Source organism: Saccopteryx bilineata, chromosome 10 (assembly GCF_036850765.1).
Source record: "Saccopteryx bilineata isolate mSacBil1 chromosome 10, mSacBil1_pri_phased_curated, whole genome shotgun sequence".
In the NCBI taxonomy this organism is placed as follows: Eukaryota; Metazoa; Chordata; class Mammalia; order Chiroptera; family Emballonuridae; genus Saccopteryx; species Saccopteryx bilineata.
Genome location: NC_089499.1, coordinates 19,857,904 through 19,877,809, shown reverse-complemented (window position 1 = coordinate 19,877,809; position 19,906 = coordinate 19,857,904). Strand labels below are relative to the sequence as shown.

Here is a 19,906-nt window from a genome sequence, read left to right as displayed (position 1 = left end):
CGATTTCTGACCTTTAATTTAATGAGCAACTATGAATATTTACAGTAGTTTAATTTTTTTTTCAACACTGAGTAGTTATTACCCTAATATTTTTTCTTGGTCCATACAGAATCTTTATGTAAAATTAAAATGCACATATAAAATTAAGAAATTCCACATAAAAAATAAGGTTTTCTGACTTCTCTTAAAAAATGCAAACATCTGGCCATGCCCTGCTAGCACTCCTCCATGACCACCACTAGTTGGAGCTAAGTGTAGAGTGATTCATTCTACAATTTGCTTTTCCTAAACTAGAATATTCATCCTTCTGTGTTGCTGCCCTGGCCCTTGTAAGCATCCAAGTTTGAGTTATGCTAAGGCAGGGAGAAGGAAGAGGTTGTTGAGAAGAGGTTTCCCAATATGTTAATTTGAATGCTTTGGGTAATAAGTAACAGAATATCTGACTAAAACTTGTTTAAACAAGGACTGTTAATACTTTAACAGAAAATCTGGAAGTTGGCTGTTGGATGTAGGGTTAGATCAGTGGCTCAACAATTTCAAAGCTCTGGGTCAGCTTCTCTGCAGTGTTCTTGACCTTCTCCTCATGGTGGCAAGATGGCTGCCACAGTTCCAAGCACTACATCCTCGTCCAATGATATACAAAAGAAAGAAGATACTAGAGTTTCTCAGAAACTAGAGCAAAATCTTGGAATATTCCAAAAAACTTTGCCTCAGGTCCCATTGCCTAGAGCTGGGCCACACGACCACTCAGCACTTTAGCTCTACTTCTACTAAAGGCACACTGCTCACTTAGTTTCAGTATATATTCTATAGGAGAAATTAAGTCTCCCTAGTGCCAACGGAGGGCATGTGGCTCAGCATGACCAATGAGAGTATCAACTTTCCCTGGCAACAGTAACTGACACAGAGATGGATTCTTGCTTCACATAGAAATAATTAAAATTTTCCTCAGGATTGTTAAAAGTGGAGAACTCTCTCCTTTTGACCTTGAACTTGAGCTTGGGAGAATATAGATTTGACACTCCTGACAGCTACCTTCCTAAATAGGAATAAACCCAACATGAAGGAGAGAAGACCTGAGAAATGGAGAGAAACTGAAACCTGGTGATGTGGTTTAAGCCCCTAGAATAAGCCATTCCAGAGCTCATCACCACATTAGCTTATAAGTAACATGAGATAAATAAATTATCTGTTTACTTATAATACCTTGAGTTATACAACTTCTGTCACATACCATCAAAAGAGTTCTAACTGATACAATACATACAGATTTTCAAACTACTTCTTAAACCATGATCACCAGAATTGTTAACTTCTAACAGTCTTCTGAAACGGCCAAAGCCGTCTCTTTACCTCTCCTTATATTCAAGCCCTTTGCCATGTAACTTTGCAGTTCTTCCTGAGAAATGGCAGAGTGTACTTCCAGCCTTTTGACCTTGAGCTTGGCCATTGGAATGCTAATAGATTCGATACAATCAGGAGGTGAATATGGGCTTGCCTTATTGGGCTTCTGTCAGCCCCATGACAAGAAAAAGCTCTGGATAGCTTGCTGGTCCAAGGAAGATGAAAGACCTGTGGAGAGCCCTGTCCCTCCTCCTTGACCCCACAGCCACCGCAGTATGAGTAGAGCCACTCCTGTCAACGTGTAGACCTCTTAGAATAAAAGATTGCTGTTATAAGATACTGGGTTTCAGACAGTCTTTAGCACCAGTGAGGCTCAGAGTACCTATACCACCTCCAGTATAGAGAGAAGAACTTGTTTAAAGTCTCTAAGGAGAAACTTCAGGTTCTGCAAATGAAATGTGAACAGAGAGTAAAGAAAGAGATTATCCAAGCCAGAGATCACAAATTCTGATACCTGTCATGGCCAAGCAAGTAAAAGAAATAGTAACTAAAACTCATACATCAGGTAGCATGTGCCAGGCGCTGTACTGAGTATTTACAAATATTAATTCATTTAGTCCTCATAACAATTATTTGAGTTAGAAGTTGTTATCTCCACATTACTGGGATGAAACTGAAGCACAGAAAGGTTAATAAACTTGCCCAAGTCACGTAGCTTATAAATGGTCCAGCTAGCACCTCTATGCTGGAGTAAAATAGGCTAGATAAAAACCAGGAGGAGCCCTGGCCGGTTGGCTCAGCGGTAGAGCGTCGGCCTAGCGTGCGGAGGACCCGGGTTCGATTCCCGGCCAGGGCACACAGGAGAAGCGCCCATTTGCTTCTCCACCCCTCCGCTGCGCTTTCCCTTTCTGTCTCTCTCTTCCCCTCCCGCAGCTAAGGCTCCATTGGAGCAAAGATGGCCCGGGCGCTGGGGATGGCTCTGTGGCCTCTGCCCCAGGCGCTAGAGTGGCTCTGGTCGCAACATGGCGACGCCCAGGATGGGCAGAGCATCGCCCCCTGGTGGGCAGAGCGTCGCCCCTGGTGGGCGTGCCGGGTGGATCCGGTCGGGCGCATGCAGGAGTCTGTCTGACTGTCTCTCCCTGTTTCCAGCTTCAGAAAAATGGAAAAAAAAAAAAAAAAAAAAAAAAAAAAAAAACAAAACCAGGAGGAAGTGAAGGGACCCATAGTTCTCCGGAGAGTCAGACATCACGTTCAGCAGCTTACCACCAGGTGGGATTGAGAGCATTCTCATCTTTCCATAGAAGCCCCAAAATCTAGATTATTAACAAATTTCCCGATTTTTAAATATTTTAAATGTTCAAATATTTGATTTGATTTGTAGGTGGCAAATGTCCCGCTCTTACATATCAAGAGCTTTTCTAATGTCTTTGAAAGTGGTTTCAAAAACTTTCTCTCTAATGTTACAAGACAAGCAACCATGGGGCTTCCACACTGCCTTTACCTTTGTGCCTTCACACCGGCCTCAAAGTCTCAAGACCTGCTGTTGGGGGCCTTGAAGTCACCATGACCTCTCTCTCTCTCACATCTGGTGTCGGGCCTGATGGCCCCTCTATTCTTCTGTCCCTTCTTTTTGCATCTTGGTTGAATGTCACTTCCCACAAGAAGCCTCTGCCAATGATTCTCATGCATATAGTTTGGGACACTCCTGAGGGGTTCGGAGCACCATCTACCTTCCCTCACCAAAAGGTATGCTCACCTATATTTTGTCTGCTTTGGTACTTGAATCTATTTCTTACTAGGTGAGAATTCTGGAGCGCAGTGGGTAGGACTGCTTTGTTCACAATTCCTAACACATAGCAGATACTGGAAAATAGTTATCCAATAAAAGAAGAAATAAACAAATGAAATAACATGTATAGACCTTGAAAATGTTACTGTCAGTGAGTCTATTACAGACAAATACCACACACACACACACACACACACACACACACACGAGTACCTAGATAACGCGAGAGCACGATTAACTCTTTCTTCGAGGCCTAATGTGCCCAAGGCCTTCCAACTCATCCAGAACTTGAATGCATCTGGCCTCCTGCTGCATTGGATAGACTTGTCTCCGGTGTCATAGCTGACATCATAGAATTTATCCTGCTGGAAGAGGTAAGACGCCTTGGCGGAGTAGCATTTCTTCAGAAGATCCTTTTGGGGTAGTGGGGGGGGGGGGAGGGAAAGAAGAAGGAAGATCAAAAGATTGTCCATTTCTTCAAATGCACTTGATTTTGAAAACAAATGCCCACAAACATAACCTGTATGATATTCCACTACTTTGTGCCAGAGATATTCGGTTTCATTCTATGACTGCTTTACATCAGAAGCAATAGGTATGTATTACTTGGAGACACAGATTATCCACTGTGTTTCCCCCCCCAATAAAAAAAAACACACTTTAGAGTTTGGAATGCTAAATCCATCCTGAACGATTATTCCGAGGAGCTCTGAGACAGCCATGTCATCATCTGTATGATATCGAGGCGGGCCAATTTCTCAAGATGAAAACAAATCTGTTTATAACTCACTGAAGGCTCCATAAGGGAAAGAAAATCCTTAACATGTTGTGCATACTTTATACAACGTCACAGGCAAAAAGCTAGGCTCTTAAAACCTCTTCTTTTCAACTCATATCTATATTGAAAAGGTGAGAAGTGACAATAACCGAGGGATAAAAAGAAACTTGAGGAAAGAGCTATGAAAGGAAGAGTTAAACAAGTGCCAACAACTTTTAATGACCACAGAATATCAGCTACAATTCCAAAGGGCCTTTCGGGTTGGTTTCACGTTGGGTTTAATAGCAAAGAAACTCAATTTGCATATACCCACCGGGCTACCTCTTGCCAAGCAGTAGACAAAAATTCACTGTGTTTAGTACCATTCTAGAGTCTTCATTTTGATGGCAAATTATTAGAATTCAAGCCCTGTGCCCCTAATGTCATTTGGTATCTACAAAATCCAAGATTTTCTAACCTGTCCTTCACAGATCCCATAATTCCCTAAACATCTTCATTCCTAGAGATTTCCTACTAGAACCGTCTGTCCACCCTCACAGCATAACCAAAATACTCAATGTTCCTTAACTACTAGATCATGCCCTATCTGTATCGTTGTTCATATCATTTGCTTGACCTCTTCTCTATTTTAATATATGTCACATTCAAAAGAATATATACAATATATATATATTGCGCATGCCAGGCCGATGCTCTACCGCTGAGCCAACTGGCCAGGGCCTATACAATATATTTTTAAGTTCTCAAGTTTACTAACAACAAACATTGCCCTGGCCGGTTGGCTCAGCGGTAGAGCGTTGGCCTGGCGTGCGGGGGACCGGGTTTGATTCCCGGCCAGGGCACATGGAAGTGCCCATCTGCTTCTCCACCCCTCCCCCTCTCCTTCCTCTCTGTCTCTCTCTTCCCCTCCCGCAGCCAAGGCTCCATTGGAGCAAAGATGGCCCGGGCGCTGGGGAGGGCTCCTTGGCCTCTGCCTCAGGCACTAGAGTGGCTCTGGTTGCGGCAGAGCGACGCCCCGGAGGGGCAGAGCATCGTCCCCAAGTGCGCATGCTGGGTGGATCCTGGTCGGGCGCATGCGGGAGTCTGTCTGACTGCCTCCCCGTTTCCAGCTTTGGAAAAATGAAAACAAAACAAAACAAAACAAAAAACAACAAACATAGTCTTCCCTCTTTAGCTAGATCTGCCCATCCCCTTGGGCCCACTTCCTCCTTTGTTATTTGGCTGCATTATGTTGGCTTTAGTTCTGCACTGCTCCTACTCCATGAGCAGCCTGCAGGCATTCTCTCCTCGGCTGGCCATGCTGGTTCTTGAAGGGAGGAATCATTTCTGATCTACATCCACATCCCGCAGAGCTTGAGTGTGTATTGGGCACAGAGGACCATCACGAAGCCACTAGGGTGACTGTGCCACTCCCCATATTCCATACTCTCTCCCATTGTGGCATGACAGAATAAACACAGATACATGTGCTTCTTATTTGGTGCATCTTCCAAACATTAAAAATGCAAACACTACCAGTGCTATGCAGAAAGCTCCAGAGAAGCTCCTTAGGGGCCACAGAGGTCCTGGAAAATGATCCCTCCTGAATAGAGACTATATTACATGTATTCATTTGACTGGCCAACTTGAATGTGAAGGATACAATCTCAATATGCCAAACGAAAGCAAGTATTTGCTAGCTTAATAGCAATATTGTCTTGTGTAGACACTAATCTGGATAAATTATGTTTCATTATCATAAAGCACGATTTTACACTATGTACACAATTATATACCAACTATAATCAAGAACTCCAAAATCCCACTGATCCATTGTCCAAGATAAACTGAGTATAAAATAATAATGAAAGGAATATTAATAAGCCTTCAACTTGGCTTTGACAGATATTTTTGATAGATACTGGGGAAGAGTTAATAGCTCTGATGCGAATATTAAGGTAGAAAAGGCCCCTTACTCTCTAAGATCCTTTAATTCTATCACTAATCTCTCAACTCCAATCACTGCATCTCCCTACCATCAAATGTCAGGAAATTTGGTTATTGTTTCCATAGCAACTGCAGCCTGACCATGCATTATAACATTAAAAGGCCAACTCATATATTTTAAAGACAAACTCCCCCCCACACATTCATACTTGCATCATGATTATAAATTAACTTTCATCAACCATGAAAGATTCAAAAAAATTTCCAAAGCAGATGAACTTTACACATATCTTGGGCAAGTTTCAGTGACTTATGCTAGTGGCTGAGAGGGAGAAGAGGCCCATTCATTATCGGAAGACAAATTGCATCATCATAGGCAAATGGAGAAGAGGAGAGCCAAGAAAACATATAGCAGAAAGAGTGATTGTCCTGCAGTGGTGACATTGTTAATTTCATTGCACTGAAAAATCCTCCTGCCTTGGGAAGCTCTCCATAATGAACAACTAGAGGCTTGGGATTGACTTTGCTGAAAAATCAATGAAAACTTTCCCCCAAAGTTTTAGCTTTGCATTTTAGCTCACAATCTTGTCTTTAGTTTAAGGTACACATCTCTAGAAAAAAAACCCAAAAAACAATTTTGGAATAAGTATAGTAGAAGTTAACATTTTTACTTTTTAATTGTAAAACAACGAATTTGTCATTATTGTACTATCAAAGAGAAGGACCTGGTTGATCTTGCTCAGCTTTGTACATTTAATCTTAGCAAGACAATGAATGCTAGTTAAGTGAACTCCAGAGACAAGTATTCATTGAGAATACCAGTAGTTTATATTGTGATATCTCAAACAGTCCTCATGAATTAGTAGGCAGTGTATGAGAACTTTCACAGTGGCAAGTGAAAAAATGCAATCAAAGCAGCTTAAGCAAGAAGGGGAAATTTTGCAGGCATATATATATATATATTTTTGTTGTTGTTGTTTGTTTGTTTGTTTTTTTCTGAAGCTGGAAATGGAGAGAGACAGTCAGACAGACCCCCGCATGCGCCCGACCAGGATCCACCCGGCACGCCCACCAGGGGCCACTCTTTGCCTACCAGGGGGCGATGCTCTGCCCCTCCGGGGCATCACTCTGCCGAGACCAGAGCCACTCTAGCGCCTGGGGCAGCGGCCAAGGAGCCATCCTCAGCACCCGGGCCATCTTTGCTCCAATGGAGCCTTGGCTGCAGGAGGGGAAGAGAGAGACAGAGAGGGAGGAGGGGGGGTGGAGAAGCAAATGGGCGCTTCTCCTATGTGCCCTGGCCGGGAATCGAACCCGGGTCCCCCGCACGCCAGGCCAATGCTCTACCGCTGAGCCAACCGGCCAGGGCCTGCAGGCTTATATTTTTAAAGAACCCAGACATATAAAATCTTTAGGCACAGTTGGATCCAGGATTAAATCTGAAATTTGCCTTTTTCATCTTGTTTTAGTTTCTTCTGCGCTGACCTCACTCCCACAGCAAAAAGCTGGTAGGAGGCCTGGGAATGTGGGCCTCCTGTGAGGACTGTGAGCACCAAAGGAGGCTCTGGTGGAGAGAGATGGGAAAGGAAGAAGGGACAGCCTCTGCCATTGATGCTACTACAAGTCACCATTGGTGGCCTGAACCAATGTTGCCTAATCTCTTCTCTGAACTTTCTGTTGCCTAAACTTAGCATGAGGCCAAATGGTAAAGCAGTATGGGAAATGTAGTTATTGGGAGTCAGGCCCTTTTTATAGCAAAGCTGAGGAAGGCTGAAGAATGACTTATACAGGAAAGAGAAACAGGCAAATAACAAGAACACTGCATGAGGACAGAAACAATAACTTTCTTTTTTACTATTTGTATTCACAACACCTAACCTCGCACACAATAATAATGGACAGAGCCAACATTTATAAAGTCCTTACTATGTGTTAGCACTGCATATGTATGAACTCATTTAAATCTCAAGTTGTATTATTTTGTCAACATCAACATACATGTGAAGAAACTGCAACACAGTAAAGTTTGGTGAATTACTTAAGATCATGTAGCTAGTAAGTGGTAGGGCTGGGCTTCAAAGCAAGGCTCTTTGAATCCAAGGCCTAAGCTCTTTACACATTATGCTCTACTCTCTCTCCAGTGAGCACTTAAGCATGTGTGGAAGAGAGTACATCACAAAGGCTCATTAAGGGTTCTCGAAGAGGTCGGTGAAATGGAAAATGGCAATAAAGAACACATCAAACTAAAGGTCAAAACAACTAATTTTCAGGCCCGTAACTTTGTTCATATAAATATGACTTCAGGTCTTACTAGTGGTAATATCTCGTCTATGAGGAATGATGATATTTTTCTAAATACTTGTGGTATTTAAGGATATCACTAAAAACGGATCAGTAGGCTGTATATTTTCCTTGTCAAGACTGGTCATCCTTGATTTCCATGGGCCAGATCAGATTTTTCAGTCCCTTTCCCAGGAGTCAGTGATTACATACACCTACTTTAAGTCCTCACTCCTTGCAATCACATTTTTCAGCTTACCTAACAAAAGCTACCCCCAATTTTTCCCATATGGCTCTTTCCATATTCTGCCCCATACCACCATTCCTTAGATGCAAGGCATTGTCTAAATTACATGCCTTAGGAAATGGGTATATTAATCATCTTTGTAGTAATTAATTCATTTCAAAATTATGTATTGAGGAACTATTTTATAACAAGCATTACGATGCCAGGAGTTTGGGCTTACAACCCCAACAACGGAAGTACTAATCATCTAGGCTAACGTTTGTTGATTATGCAAAACTACATTGAGGCAGTGAATAGCAGAAAGGCTTGGTTGTAATAAAAAATATAACAGTGAAAATTTTTTTTTTTTTTGTATTTTTCTGAAGCTGGAAACGGGGAGAGACAGTCAGACAGACTCCCGCATGCGCCCGACCGGGATCCACCCGGCATGCCCACCAGGGGCGATGCTCTGCCCACCAGGGGGCAATGCTCTGCCCACCAGGGGGCGATGCTCTGCCCCTCCGGGGCATCGCTCTGCCGGGACCAGAGCTACTCTAGCACCTGGGGCAGAGGCCAAGAAGCCATCCCCAGCGCCCGGGCCATCTTTGCTCCAATGGAGCCTTGGCTGCGGGAGGGGAAGAGAGAGACAGAGAGGAAGGAGGGGATGGGGGTGGAGAAGCAAATGGGCGCTTCTCCTATGTGCCCTGGCCGGGAATCGAACCCGGGTCCCCCGCACACCAGGCCGACGCTCTACTGCTGAGCCAACCGGCCAGGGCTAAAAGTGAATTTTAAAAACAATTATACCTTCTGATATTGGCTTTACTTATTTATAGAGTGAACACGTTGAGAGCCTCAATATAGACCAAAAGCTGTGCTCGGCACTGGTCCTGTAATGTCACCGTCCTGAAGCAGTTTAGGATGGAGACGGGGATAGAAAAACAGGCAATTAGAGCTCAGTGCTCGAATAGGAGAAAGCGCAAGGTCTGATGAGCGCGAGGAAGGGTCATCTTTCACCAGCTTAGAGATGTTAGATAGGGGTCTTCAGAAGAAGAAATGTGTCACCTGAGAGCTGAAAGATAAGGAGTAGCTGAGTAGAAGAAGAGAAGATCACATTAATTCAGTACGACTGGGGCTAATTAATGAGGAAGGGCCCAGCTAGGAAGGCTGTAAAGGTAAAAAATAGCCAAGCCGCCCAGGATCTGAACTGCCACGGTAAGAATGATTGGTCACGGAGTTTTCACAGGCTCACAAAGATATAACAACTTAAACTTCATTATTGTTCTGGCAGAAAAAATGTGAGCATCAGCAGATGTGGATTCTGCTTGATTTAGTCACTAGGTGTCAGAGCTCAACACAAGTCGCTTAACATCTTGGGGCTTCATTTTTCTCACCGACCTAATGGAGATAATGATACTTGCTCTACCTCCCATACAGGAATACTGTGAAAACCGATGGAAATAATGTTAACGGCGGACACCTCTCAGTCTTTGATCAAAATCCTCCCCACTGCTCCCTCTCTCCTACATATTCCTGCACCCGAGCCCTTACAGCGGTCACCACCCACTTTTCCTTAGACTGATTTCTCTCCCCAGGTGAACTGCAGAAGAGGATGCCAGCTCTAGACGTCATCACTGTCTATGAAATAAGCATATTGCACCTCTCACCGACCTCCCCCTTTGTCATGGGATGTATCTGCCAGTAATTCTATAGAAATGGATCACGTGGATAGAATGTATTACAGCTATCCCAAGAAATTTTAGAGCAATAGGGAGACTTATCCATAGTCTTTATCCTCCAAATGGAACTATTCCTAACCTTGTCTGAGCTATCATACCTGATGGCCCTCTTAGATGCTGTGGGTCTTTATAAGTCCCGGCATGGTTTGTATGGAAAACACAAAAAAGCAGTGTATGAAATGAGAATGGACAAGGGCATGCACTAGGTGGAGTGAGGGCTAAGTGAACATCCAGTGACCAGGTGTAACTTGTTGAGTTTTCTTCAGTTTCTTTATTCAGACAGGGGAAAATGGATATGTTGAGTGACTGCTGAGTAGTGAGTGTGGGATGGAGGGAAGAGAGTAAGCAAATGACGATAATGCCAGTGTTATCTGCCCCCAAAAGGAAACAAATCAGACTGAACCATGGAAAAGTTTGGTGTATTAGGCTGAGGTATTTTGGTGTATTAGGCTGAGGTATTTTGGTGTATTAGGCTAAGGTATGGATAGCCTGAAAAGAAAGGAAAAGAGAGAGAGGAAAGGGGGTGGGAGGGCGGGCAGAAGGAAGGAAATGTCCACAGTTCATTTGCCCTTGAATCAGCTAGGCCTCCACTGTTTGGACCTCTTCTCACAGTGTTTCTGCATTGCGCCCTACTTAAATCTATCTACAGTCCAAAGTGTGTGTCCTGTCATTTGTGGACTCTTTAGACATCTTTCGTTTTCATTTTTCTGATGGCATTTTTTGACCTTTCTTTTTAGTATTTATTGATTTAATTAATTCCCTTCTGTTTTGTTTTTTTTTTTTTTCATTCTCTGTTGGAGTAGAAAATCATTAAAAGCATCCGCTTTAGAGAAAGATGATGATGATGATGATTGTTATTATTATTTTGTATTTTTCTGAAGTGAGAAGCGGGGAAGTAGAGAGACAGACTGGGATCCACCCGGCATGCCCACTAGGAGGCGATGTTCTGCCCCTCTGGTGCGTTGCTCCATTGCAATCAGAGCCATTCTAGCACCTGAGGCAGAGGCCATGGAGCCATTCTCAGTGCCTGGACCAACTTTGCTCCAATGGAGCCTTGGCTGCAGGAAGGGAAGAGAGAGATAGAGAGAAAGGAGAGGGGGAAGGGTGAGAGAGAAAGATTATTTTTGATGAAGGGCCACAGTGTTTTCTCTGATCTCTCCACCAAATCCAAGGCAAATGCCTTCTCCTTTGCCATCTCAAAGGCTAGTTTGAGACACATCGTGCTTCAGTGTCGGCAGAAGGTTCACCTCCTGACTTACAGGCTTCCATTGCCCATGCTGAATTGCATTTTGGTCAATTGATTCAGCTTTCTTTCCTAGTCCATTCAAGCATTTCCCAGTCATTGGTATCGCCTACAGATTAACCTCTGCTTACATCTTCAATTAGTTCTCCAGTTCTCACTCTCCTCCTTACCCTCATCACATGGCTCTTCTGGAAGATGTTAGGTATAGAAGCGTGCTGACATTTAAGGCGCTTGTGCTTAAATTTCAAAAGAATTGGTGAACAATCTGCCCTGTTCTCTCCTGCCATGTGGTGACGTACCTGAGCTTGCTGTCCTGCCATTCTAGCGTTTCCCTTTGTAAACTTCACCACCGGCCTCCCTTGTCTCAAAATACTGCCGCCCTGTTAGTCGTCTTTGCAAACTTGTTCAATGGATGGCCTGATTCCAGCTGTTTCCAGGAAGTTTCTGAGTGCTGGGTGCCAGATTTACAACAAAAAAATGGGATCTCTTCTCCCGCCTCTTTCAGTTCTTACACATAAAGCTTTTAGCTGCATAGCGCCCTGTGAAGCATGTTCCTCGAGGAAACATCATTTTACTCGTGATGTTTTGAAAAGGAAGTTTTACATGATATATTCTTACATTTGCATCCTCCTTTGGGCTGCCTGTTATTTATATTTTTATTCCTAAGTTACTTTTCATAGCCGCGTTCAATCACTCCTTTCTTTAATGCATCTGAGGTATTTTTAAAATCATTACTTATCCACTGTGTGTATTGATCTAAGTTAGCAAACAGATTCTACAAGCCTGTGGCCTCAGCTCAAGATAGAAGTGTCGCCAGGGGCGCTGCGTGAACCATGGGCACAAGTTTTCAGGTCCCACCCCTGGTCAATCCCCGGCTGAGGAAACTCCAGCCCTCTCCAGGCCGCAGCCTCCCTTGCTCATCACCCTTCTCCATTTGTCTCCTAAGCTCCTCCTCCTCCTGCTTCTTGCTGTAAAGCCACTTCAGCGCGCAGGCACTCCAACACAAATGAAAGTTACAAATGGTGGGGAAGGAGGAGAGGGCCTCATTCAGTGGGCGGGACAGAGGGCGGGGCCAGCAAGCCAGGAAACACACTAGCTTTCTTGATAGGGGTTTCCACCTGACCATCACGTGAACTGCTATGAAGGCATAGGGGCTGAAGGTTTGAGCCAATCTGTGAAAACCACTGACTATCCTCTAATATTTGAGTACTTATTGTTAATATGAAGGTCCCACTTCTACTTGCAGAAGCCCTCCTGGAAGATTCCAGAAAATTTGGTTGAGTTCTAGGTCTATCAACCTGATAAACATTTTCAGAGAACTAATAGAGTACTTTAGTGCTAAACCTTAGATCTTATATTTTCCTCTGAAGTGTAAATCTTCCTCAAATACCCCAGAGTTAGAATGAGCTGATTTGGAAATAAGAAAACTGAGCTGAAAAGATACTTTTAAGAAATGCATCTTGGCCCTGGCCGGTTGGCTCAGCGGTAGAGCATCGGCCTGGCCTGCGGGGGACCCGGGTTTGATTCCCGGCCAGGGTACATAGGAGAAGCGCCCATTTGCCTCTCCACCCCCCCCCCTCCTTCCTCTCTGTCTCTCTCTTCCTCTCCCGCAGCCAAGGCTCCATTGGAGCAAAGATAGCCCGGGCGCTGGGGATGGCTCTGTGGCCTCTGCCTCAGGCGCTAGAGTGGCTCTGGTCGCAATATGGCGACGCCCAGGATGGGCAGAGCATCGCCCCCTGGTGGGCAGAGCGTCGCCCCTGGTGGGCGTGCGGGTGGATCCCGGTCGGGCGCATGCGGGAGTCTGTCTGACTGTCTCTCCCCGTTTCCAGCTTCAGAAAAATACAAAAAAAAAAAAAGAAAGAAAGAAAGAAATGCATCTTAATAAGTTTAAGTAGTGATGGTGCTTACAGGAGTGAGGACAGCTGGGCTCAATGAATGTCTTAGAGAAAGTGTAAGTGCTTCTATAAATAGGTAAGAAACATCTGATAGTGCCAGGTCACTGCAGAACCACTGCATGCCCTACATGTTTTTAAAAATAGTGCAATTGGCTTCTCTCTTAGAACAGATGGAGATTTTCCGATTTTCTCTAGGCAACTGTCAACATAACGTACTTTCTCCATTAACGGTAACCTAAAACAGTGTTTTTCAAACTTTGACTATATGTCACAGTAAGACATTATTTTTAAATAGTGGCAGTATCCACCCTAATGTACACGAAAAGCAAAAGCTCAATGGAATAGTAGTCATCATTGGTGTTGGCAATGTATACTGATATTTTCTTTTTTAAAATTTATTTTATTTCTTCATTTTTAGAGAGGAGAGAGAGAGGGAGAGAGACAGAGAGAGAGAAGGGGGGAGGAGCTAGAAGCATCAACTCGCATATGCGCCTTGACCAGGCAAGCCCAGGGTTTCAAACCGGCGACCTCAGCATTTCCAGGTCAGCGCTTTAACCACTGCGCCACCACAGGTCAGGCCCTGATATTTTCTTTCCCCATTCTATTCTGACTATTCATTAGAAAGGAAAATGAAATGTTAATATGATTTACAATTGACCGAGTAAGTCAAGACCAGTTAGTATGGTGGTTCTTAACCCTTGGCAATATTAGAATTATATGAAGAGTTTAGAAAAAGATACTACTGCCGAACCCCTACCAGACCCAAAACTCAGAATCCCTGGTACGGGGGGAAGGGCATTCCTTTTAAAGCTTCCGAGGTGATTCTAATCTGGTCTAGAAGTTTCAGTCAGCATTACATTCATGTTGAGATCAGAAAACTCTGAAGGGCTGTGTTTTTACAGGAGCACATAAACCAAGGTAATTATCTAACTTCCTTTGTGATGTTAGTGTCTGTTATCAAACTTTTATTTATGTGTGAATAGAAATGAAGAATGACTTCTCTTCTGTGCACCTAAGTAATCAGAATATAGGTAGGATACAGATAATGCTCAAGTTGTAATCATCTATGAAACATGGCCAAAGCCTGGGGCATGAATGTAACCTGCAGAAAGACCCCCCACAGCCCTAATCTATTCAACTATTTCATCTCCGATGTTTCTGTGAGATAGATCTAAACATCATTTATTTTGAATATTTAATCCTATCAATATGGATAATAAGTAAGCTTTGCTCACTCAGCTCTGATGGGATGAATTGTAGTCTTTGCACTTTCTGCATTGCTTACAACTCTGAGTGTCTATGAGTTTATCATATATGATATATATGTTTACACCTTACTTTGTGCCAAAAGGTTCTAGACAGCTTACACAAACAGACTATGGTAGGATTAGGCTAGAAAAGGAGAAGAAAGTGGGGGAAACAAAAGACAGAAGAGATAAGGGAGGTGGGGAAGGTTGGGGAAAGAAAAAGAGGAGAAAAGATGAGATCAAGGCTACGAGAAAGTGTGATGGAAATATATACAATAAGGCCTGGGGTGATGTCTGTGCCTAAAAGGCATGCTGGAAGGACGGTGAAAGGGGATAGATCAGTTGCCAATTCATTGGCACACTGGGTAATGTGTGCACAGCAAAAGCATACAGTAGCTATTTCCTGCTTCTGAGCTCTGAGCATTTACTGTAAAACTGTCGACTACATCACGTTACCTCATCATATCACTATTTCATTTATCTGTAAATCGAAGATAATGATATTGCACAGCAGCTTACATCTAGTGATAAGTATCCATGGTGTAATGCTTAAGCGAAGGTCTGGAAAAAAAATATTTATTAACACAGAATATACTTCTTCAGTCCAGATGGCTTAGTTACATCTCTCCAAACCGGTGGACAGACATGAGGCAATGGTGTCTTTCAAACTGGATAAAACAGGCACAGAGCAAGTGTGTTGCTTTGGACTAAGGCTAGAAGAGCGTTTCTTCACCAGGGGCACAATATTTAACAAAATCGATCTATGTCTTCAATTTATTGAGATGCTGTTAACAAGGGCCCGGTTTCTTCTCGAATGGAATTTTACACATTCAGCAGCAAGGCCGCTGGCCTACATTTCTTGGAGTTTGAGCATCCTCCAGAGGTCTGGCCTCTGCGGCTTAGAATAGAGCTAAGAGATTGATTTTATACAGGGGAAAAATACTATGCAGGAAGGCAATTTCTGAAATACAAGTTCCTTGTTCTTCTTTGTATAAATCCCTTTAAAGAGTTTTTGGAAATTGTTGATATTACTGTAACCATGGGAAAGCCTACTTAAAACTGGCCTTAAATAACAGTTCAAAATGAATCAAGAAGTACTTATTAAAACCTTTGAATAGCACACAGTGTAGTGCACAAAAAGACATTTTTTCAAAGGCTCCTCATAAAATACAGAAATGTGCTAAATTGACAAAAGAATTTTTCCACTATACAAATGGACATTTGTCCAGACAGAGGAATCTGTGCATTCACATGTGGTTCACTCCTCCACATGAGCATAAAAAGGAAAAAAAATAATGGTGGCAGAGAAGGTGGATGTTACATTCACCTCCTCCCAGGACCAAACTGTAATTACAACTAAAATATAGAGCAATCAACTTAAGTAACCAATTGTATACTAGCTAAGAGAAGTCTCATAATCCAGAATGTACAGAAGAAGCCTCATTGAGGCTGGTAGGAAAGGTGGAGATGCAAAAAGGGCTGGACCTGCTCCCGTGGGTGGTGGCTCAGATCCCCAAGGGATAGTTCAGCTGCAGAGGTTCTCCCTGGGAAGTGCAGGGTCTCAACCCCCAGCTAGGCTCCCTAGCCCAAAGCACAAGAGCCAACAAGAGGAGCCCACATAGCATCTGGCTGTGAGAAACACTGGGGATTCTGTCTACCTGGGAGAAACGGGAATCCACTAGAAACACAAGGGTCCTCTTGAAGGTCCAACACACAAAATCTCATTGGCAGCCACTCACCCTGCGCTCCAGCAGAGGGAGGGTGGATCAGAATAGCATTGCATGAGGAGAGATGGGGGTTTGTGTCTCTGGAGAAGGAACTGAAGGGACAGCTACCGAGGTCACTGAGCTGAGTTCCTGTGCCATACCACGGATGCCATCATTGTTGAATGGAGCATTGCCCTCCATAAGGCACCAGCCTGGGAGAATACAATAGCCCCATCCTGCAAAGTGTGTACTCTGCTGAGGAGTCAGCTGCCTGGGACCCACTAGCCTCACTCTTGGGGCTCCCAATGGTCTCACCCTCCCAATCCTAGCAGCTCCGCCCTGCTGATTTCTGGGCAGAATCTGAGAAAGAGTTGTGTAGCTCTCAGGCAGGGGCCACTTTCTACACCTTCCCCACCAACACGACTGGCACCTCCCCATCACAGGAGACCCGCTAGCCCCATCCTCCCATCTCTGAGCAACCCTGCCCAGCTGAGATCTTGTTCCAGGCAGAATCAGGGACAGACTGAGTTGTGCGGTTCTAGGATGGGGGACATTTTCTTCTCACACACCTGACCAGAGTAGAGCCGTCCCTTCACATAGCCAAACCTTGGTCTGTTTGGGTCTGAAAAACTCTGCTGGCCTTGCCCTGATGACTCCTTGAGACCCCCCCACACACACACACAAACCTCTCCACCACAAAGAAAGAAGAGAACCCAGTGGGTGGCAACTAGGCTTAGTATACTCTAGGACATATGCTGACTGGTCTCTGACTCAGTACTGGCACTGAGTTTGAACCTGTATTGAACTGGTGAAAACTATTCACCCATACCAGTGACTCACTGAGAATCGGAGTCATGCAACTCAAGTACCACCAGAGGCCCTTTCAGTGACTGAGCCTAACAGGAAGCCGACAGGCAGAAAAAAGTAGAGGTGGATCTCAGGGTGTCTTGGAACTTTTGTTGATCTGCCCCCCTGGGCCTGGAGCTAGTAAAAGCCAGTCTCGGCACGCAGCTTGGTCCTTCCTGCACATACTCAGGCCTAGCAGAGGCAGTCACAAGCTGTAGGTCACTTTCTAGCTCCAAAAAGGTTACCCAGGGCCAGTCACAGGCAGCGTGTGGCACCAGAGTCCCTTCCAGGAGGCACCATACCAACACACCCACTGGCCAGCTTCAGACCACATCAGAGCAGGATCCAATTAGCTTCAAAGTGGCATGTCCAAACGGGGTGCTAGGCAGGCACCAGACCCCGCTCAGGCAAATTCCACTTCATGTGTTCAGCATCTGAACAGTAGTTCACACACTGTGGCCGGGTTGATACTCATAGCCAGCCAGCCTGGGGGACCCCATGCATGAATGGGCTAATAGCAATCAAGACTCAATTACAATAGGAGGGTACATATAACCCATACCAAGGACTTTCCTGGAGCATGCAGCTCCAGTGATCAAGAAGACAATACCACTGGGACACGCAGAACACCTACTATATAAGGCCACCCTACCAAGGCTGGGAGTCATAGCAGATTTATCTGATACACAGAAACAAACACACAATGAGGCAGCAAAAATGGGGAGACAAAGAAATATGCCCCAAATAAAGGAATAGGAGAAATCTCTAGAAAAAGAGCTAAATGAAATGTAAGGTAAGCAATTTATCAGATATAGAGTTCAGGAAATGGTTATAAGGGTGCTCAAGGAACTTGAGAACGACAACAGCATAGAAAAGACACAAACTATTAAAAAAGAGTCAGTCAGAAATGAAAAAAATACAGTATCTGAAATAATAAATTAATTCAGTAAAGTAGCAGGATACAAAATAAATATCCAGAAATCAATTGCATTTTTATACACCAATAATGAACTATACAGAAAGGGAAATGAAGAAAACAAACCTATTTACAACTGCATCAAAATACTGAAACACCTAGGAATAAATTTAAACAAAGATGTAAAAGACCTGTACCCAGAAAGTTATAAAACATTGAAGAAGACACAAATAATTGGAAGCATATACTATATTCATGAGTAGAAAGAATTAACATCTAAAATATCCATACTACTTGAATCAATCAACACAATTCTTACCAAGATACTATTGACATAATTCACAGAACTAGAAACACTATTCCAAAAATTTATATGAAACCACAAAAGACCCCAAACAGCCACAGGAATCCTGAGGAAGAACAAAGTTGGAAGAATCATGCTAGCTGTTATCACACTACACTACAAGACCATATTCATCAAAACAGCATGGTACTGGCATAAAAACAGATGTACAGATCAATGGAACAGAACAGAAATCCCAGAAATAAACCCATGCCTTTATGGCCAGTTAATATTTTGACAAAAGAGGCAAGAGCATACAATGGGCTTTGGATACATGCAAAAAAATAAAACTGGACCACCTTTTTACACAGTACTCAAGAATAAACTTAAAACAAATTAAAGATGTATATAGTAGACTTGAAACTGTACAAATTTTAGAAGAATACATGGTCATTAAAATATTGGGTATTTCTTGTAGCAATATTTTTTCTGATTACTTCCTTGGGCAGGGGTAACAAAAGAAAAAATAAACAAGTGAAACTACATTAAACTAAAAAGATTTTTGCACAGCAAAAGAAACCATCAACAAAAACAACCCACTGAGTGAGAGAACATATTCATGAATAACACACCAGATAAAGGTTAATATTCAAAAGAAGACAACAATTTCCAAATCTGTAGAAGTAGGAAGAGTTAAACATTTACCTTAAAGGCTTCCACCCATTGTCTTCCATTTTTATTAAGGAAAGCTTTTAAACCTTTTAGACACTAAATATGTAGCTTCTAAAGGAGAACACTTAATTAGGAAAATAAAGTTCCAATGGTTTATTTTCCTTTTGGGTTCTGAGAAATTCTTTATGCAGCTTGCACAGGAAATAGTATTTGACGATCCAGATTCATGCTGGTTGACAATTCCTAATTTTCTTTGTTTCTCTACACCTCAGGAAGAAAAAAAAAATTACTCTGTGCTGAAACTGGTTAAACCTGGGTTTCTTTCTGTTTTGTTTTAAGTTTGTATTTTGTCATTTGTGATGGATGTTTGTTGAAATAATGTGGCAGGAAGGGCTATAAATTTTAAACTGGACCCTCATTATATATAAACAGCAAGGAAAGCTACTCATGGTCAAAAAGTCAGAAAGGAGGGAGGTAGGGAAGGCAGAAAGAAAGGCTCTCTGGTGGGTTAGAAGCAGAGGGATGAGGTGACTTTTAGGATTCTTTGGCTCAGCTGGTTTCTAGGTATGTTTTCTAAACCAAATTCTTGTTTGATGAACTGCGATGTCCTGAAGGGGACATTGGACCAGGTGTATTTAAAACGACCTTAACTGCAAATTCTGCGAGAGTGACTATATCTATAAAATTTCTGTACACTACCCTGGCTGGTTGGCTCAGTGGTAGAGCATCGGCCTGGCGTGCAGGAGTCCCGGGTTCGATTCCCAGCCAGGGCACACAGGAGAAGCACCCATCTGCTTCTCCACCCCTCCCCCTCTCCTTCCTCTCTGTCTCTCTCTTCCCCTCCCACAGCCAAGGTTCCATGGGAGGCAAAGTTGGCCCTGGCGCTGAGGATGGCTCCATGGCCTCTGCCTCAGGCGCTAGAATGGCTCTGGTCACAACAGAGCAACGCCCCAGATAGGCAGAGCATCGCCCCCTGGTGGGCATGCCGGGTGAATCCCAGTCGGGCGCATGCGGGAGTCTGT

At 43.6% G+C, this 19,906-nt stretch overlaps 1 protein-coding gene across 2 annotated transcripts in view; it reads right to left on the bottom strand.

The window, feature by feature from the left end:
- The window catches only part of GADL1 (glutamate decarboxylase like 1), a 190,167-nt gene that overhangs the window by 89,573 nt on the left and 80,688 nt on the right, over nt 1-19,906 (bottom strand). For both annotated transcript variants that reach the window (XM_066244752.1, XM_066244754.1), the window contains exon 12: nt 3,347-3,546. In XM_066244752.1, the coding sequence (XP_066100849.1) occupies nt 3,347-3,546 (200 nt within the window). The remainder of the gene's footprint in view (nt 1-3,346; nt 3,547-19,906) is intronic.